The sequence below is a fragment of the Anneissia japonica genome, unplaced genomic scaffold (genome assembly GCF_011630105.1).
Source record: "Anneissia japonica isolate Jap-2015-1 unplaced genomic scaffold, ASM1163010v1 scaffold287965_len1858130_cov191, whole genome shotgun sequence".
Classification (NCBI taxonomy): Eukaryota; Metazoa; Echinodermata; class Crinoidea; order Comatulida; family Comatulidae; genus Anneissia; species Anneissia japonica.
The window spans coordinates 506593-511505 of NW_022748342.1; the positions used below are offsets into that span (position 1 = coordinate 506593).

Below are 4913 nucleotides of genomic sequence, written 5' to 3' on the forward strand. Positions count from 1 at the left end.
CAAATAGAATAAAGATAATTAACTGAAAATTGATATCTAGACTAACTTTTGGCTGTAGAACAGGAATATGACATGACTTTTGGTATACCAGACCCCGTTACGAAAATATTGGTTCGTAAACACCCTAATTTATTTGGTTGCGGAATTTTTTTTCCATTTTTAGACCCCATTAAAATACCCAAATCAGTTATTAAATGGGTCTTATGCAACAAATTATTAATATATAGTTGGAAATGTTTCACCACAAAAAATTCCGGATTTTTAACTTATCATTTTAGGTGGTAATCGTAGGTCAAAAGGTCATTCGGGACAAAAAATGCACAAAAATGCCTCGTTTTCATGGTGACCTTTGACCCTGTGGGCAAGTACGCCTGTCTCTTATACACATCTAGATGTGTATAAGAGACAGGCTTAAAGGTCTTTGCAAAGCTTCGGCTGTCTCTAATATTTTGGCCAATTTAACAAAATTTGAAAAATCTTCCAAAGAAAGTCAGTATCTTTGCTAATCTTTATTCTAACCCTATCATTTGCACTAACATAATATTTTAGGTGACTACGTACCTAAAGTGTTGTCGTCTAGGGACTTCACAAATCTCTTCAAATGATCAAAACATTCATTTTGTCTTTCACTAGTAGGTGCTGCAGACAATATCTTGGAAACTTTCTTAGGCGACGGCTTAATTTGGTGCATAAGACCCATTTAATAACTGATTTGGGTATTTTAATGGGGGCTAAAAATGGAAGAAAAATTACGCAACCAAATAAGTTAGGGTGTTTACGAACCAATATTTTCGTAACGGGGTCCGGTATACCAAAAGTCATGTCATATTTCTGTTCTACAGCCAAAAGTTCTAAGAACTAATTGAAAATGCAACTTTACAAATATGTCATAATTGATAGCTAAAAAGGGGTATGACCCTAAAATTTGAAATGGCCGTAACTTCTAAACGACTTGGAATTGGCAAGTCAAATTTTGGGTTTGTTCGTCAGACATGTTGGTGCACATTATATCCGAGTTTCAAGAAAATCTGAGACGGTACCCAGCCATCCCATTTGTTGAGTTGGCACGGAATGACCCTTCTTTTTCCAGGGGTCTCAAACATATGAATTGTTATTAGTACGAAAAAGAACTTTGGTTTATGTGAAACTGAAGGAAACACAATACCCCATGAGACTAATGAAATAATGATACTACAAATATCATTGGCATTTTATATACTTTTATTTACATATATGGAATGATAATCATTTTTTAAAGAGTTAAAAAAAGTCCATGAATAACATAAAAAAAAAATATACAAATATAGCAGCAATTTGATTACTGTATACATTTGATTATTGTTTTGTATATTTAAAATGTTGTATACTGTATTTACTGAATTTGTAATTGTTACTGCATCAAAAGCAACAGATTGAATAATCGCATGACAATATTAGAGCATACCATCATACAGCTTAGTATACTACCATCTGAATTACATAAAAGATTATTACATTTGTTGATCTTTATAATATTACCTGAATACAGTACTGCAACTAATCTTCAAAATATAATATCTGTTGTATACTAGATGGAGGTTATAGTCATATAATATTTTATTTGAATGTACACTTTTACAACAGCAGCATATTTTGTAAAACAGGTGCATCTGTAACCTAATTCAAAACTAAAAAAATATGAAATGAGGACAATTGTAACTGTACAACCATAGCAAACCTAAACTTATTCCTCCTGTCTTCTGTTTTTAGCAGCAACTTTAAAGTGAAGGCTATAGTGCATACCTCTCCTGCAACTGCACCTAAAAACTCTTTAATAATACAAATCATTACCTTTCCCTCATGTTATGTAAAGTCCAACAGTGACCAGGGTCACCCTTTATAGGATTGAATAATAAAATCTAAATATATATATGTGAATATAAAAAGTTATGAAAAGTTATAAGGAACTAAATATTACTAATATTGAACAAAACACATAAGAGAATCACAGAAAATGTCAATAGAAAAATCAGTTTTACATAAAGAATTGTATAACTTAGGCAGACGATAGATAAACCCATTATTAGTAATGTTGACTCTCCCCCTGGTATTGAAAAAAGAACAGGATTACGTATTTGATATTGTGGTACAGAAAGAGGAAAATGAACTGCAAAATTTCCATCGTAGATTGCATTCATACACTTAAAAAGAAAAATTGAATCAAAAAGTTTACGGCGGTCAGCTAAAGGTGTTAAGAAATCTTTACTAACAAAACCAAATTTGTAAGAATAAAATCTAAAAAACTTATTTTGAACACGTAACCTAGTCGACTGATGGAGAGAAATAGAATTGAAAATAACACAACAAAATTCAAGATTGGACCTAACTAAAGACTTATATAAAGTAACTAAAGCCCCAACTTCCCTATACGATAATAAATTTGAGAAAAAAATAAACTGTACAACATCCATACAGTAATTTAGTAACTGAACTTATTAGTATAATTAAAGAGTGGAATTAAATATTTCAGCAGAATCTCAATCTGTATTCATTGAGTGAGTGGGCACAGGACCTCCACCAGGTGAGTGTGTCTAGACCCGTTGATGGGGAAGAAGTCAATCACTTTTTCAGAGAACACTGCTTTGATAAGGTGCATCTAGAGGTGCTTATTCTGAAAACTAGCTCACCTCGGTGAAGACTTGTGTACCCTCTTTGGTGCCACCACTGCACTGAGTATAATTCAAGGGATGTGGTGGTTAATACCAGGAGATTCTTGTTAATATGCAGTTCATATATGCAGGCAAACAATCCAAATTTAGACTTGGCTGCTTGCTGCTGACCACGCTCCTAAACACCCTTAACCCTATGAGAGTCTCTGGACTGCGAGAGGTACACACTGCTTATCGCATTAAATGTGATTGCACTTTTGCAAAAGGCCATTCATGAGGAGGATAATATTTGTACATTCCTTTTTCAATTCTTCTAATGAAATACTTTAATAATGTTTATTTTTGTGCTTCATCTTCATCACTTAGTCCATTTATTTCATCCTCATCTCCTCCAATAGCTTTCCAAAATGCAATGGCAACTTGCTCAGCATATTTTTTTCTCTCTCCAGGCGGTAAAGAATTTGCTTTTTCTGTGAAAAGAAAATTGTAAGCACCCAAGTTCATGTAACAAATGAATCAAGTGTAAATGTATATATTTCTATCTTTCAAATATAATTAGAAAGTATAATACATACTCCAAGTATTGAAATACACGCCATCGTGTTGGGATTCAATATTTCGACATTAATTATGTCATCATCAGGAAGGATGATGACATAATTAATGTCGAAATATTGAATCCCAACACGATGGCGTGTATTTCAATACTTGGAGTATGTATTATACTTTCTTATCTGAGATTAATCAGTGGACCTTTCGGTTTTTGGAAAATAAAATTAGATAGTGAGGATAGAGCATTACATTGATAACCTAGTAGCCAGACCAGGCTACTAGGGTATGATGCTTGTGAATTTAAAATACACAAAAATTAGAAGTGCTATAATGTTTACCTTTTTCTTTTACTTCTTACCTTTATTCCTACATATAAAACTACACAAATCGTAGAACGATCTTTCGAAAAAGAATGAGGATGATGCATGGTTGCAGGATCGCCTGTGCTTGGCACTAGGGCCGAATCTTCCATTTTGTTTTCGAGGGGTGTTCTCTTTTGCGAGAGAATAGGCAATTAGTCGGTTTATCCAGGTAAGTATTTACGAAGTAGACATACCTTTCATAGAGGCCATCCTTGCAAATAAGTGTTCAAATGATTCATCGCCAGGGTCTTCGTTACCAAGTGCTGCAATTAATTCCATATCACCACCGAACATGGAATCTGAAATAACAGAATTAGTCTTTCATATAATTTATAATTTTCATTTAAAGAAATACATTATTTACATCTACATAGGGAGAAAAAAGACAGAAGATGGACACATTTAGTAAATGAATTGGGTTTGAAGAGAACATGTGAGGAGAGGCTGAAAGAAAAGATGGACGAGATGAGGGAGTATGGGGCATTACATGCAAAAGAGTAGCAGAGTATAAAAATGTAGTGGAGCAGAAAAGCCAGATAGATAAATAAATAGATGCATATTAGTCCTCATGCTGAGTGTAGAGTAGTGTACGATATGAAACTTTTATAAAAAAAATATTTATTTTTTTTACTAACCTATAATATTTGATTTTGATTGGTCCTTATCTTTCGCTTCATTCTTTCTTCCTTTTTCTTTTTCACTTGTCGACCTTCCTGAGGCCTCTGATAATAAGCTGGCCTCATCAGGTGTGGCTGATTCTGTACATGTATCACCTATATGGCCGGTATTAGAGTCTACTTCAACCTCTGTACCTTGCTCAACATCTTGTTCAGTTTTTCCTTTTGGTTCATAGTTTTCATCTTCTTGCTTCTCTCGTTTTGTCTCATCCTTTGCCCCTTTTTCAGAATCTTCCACCTTAACAGTTCCTGGCATGAAAGTTGCTTGGAAGCCTATTCTCTCTGAGTAAATATTAAAAGAAAAATAGCTAATAAAGTATAATACGTACTCCAAGTATTGAAATACACGCCATCGTGTTGGGATTCAATATTTCGACATTAATTATGTCATCATCAGGAATGAAAAATTATCCATATTAGCAAGCTTATATGCACTAGTACCAAAAGTGTAACACTTACTTACGGTCTAGATTGAATATAGTGTTCAAATTGTTACTACATGTTGGTAATCGGATTCCGTAAAAAAACTTGAAACTGAGATTTCTGTGTTTGGCGGTCAAGCATTGCATTACCAAACACGGAGATCTCCATGTTTGGCGGGCAGAGTGTTAATGAAAGGTGCTTGCCTTCCAATTCCACAGCCCTGGGTTCAATTTATGCCAAGTACATATATA

At 33.9% G+C, this 4913-nt stretch overlaps 1 protein-coding gene across 1 annotated transcript in view; it reads right to left on the reverse strand.

Annotated features, from left to right (window-relative positions):
* Window positions 1-1423: 1423 nt before the first annotated feature.
* Window positions 1424-4913, reverse strand: part of LOC117120855 (alpha- and gamma-adaptin-binding protein p34-like) — a gene marked incomplete in the record, with an annotated part of 8047 nt that continues 4557 nt past the window's right edge. Inside the window, 3 exon segments of the mRNA XM_033265946.1 lie at window positions 1424-3118; window positions 3757-3861; window positions 4198-4521. Coding sequence (XP_033121837.1) covers window positions 2985-3118; window positions 3757-3861; window positions 4198-4521 — 563 coding nt within the window.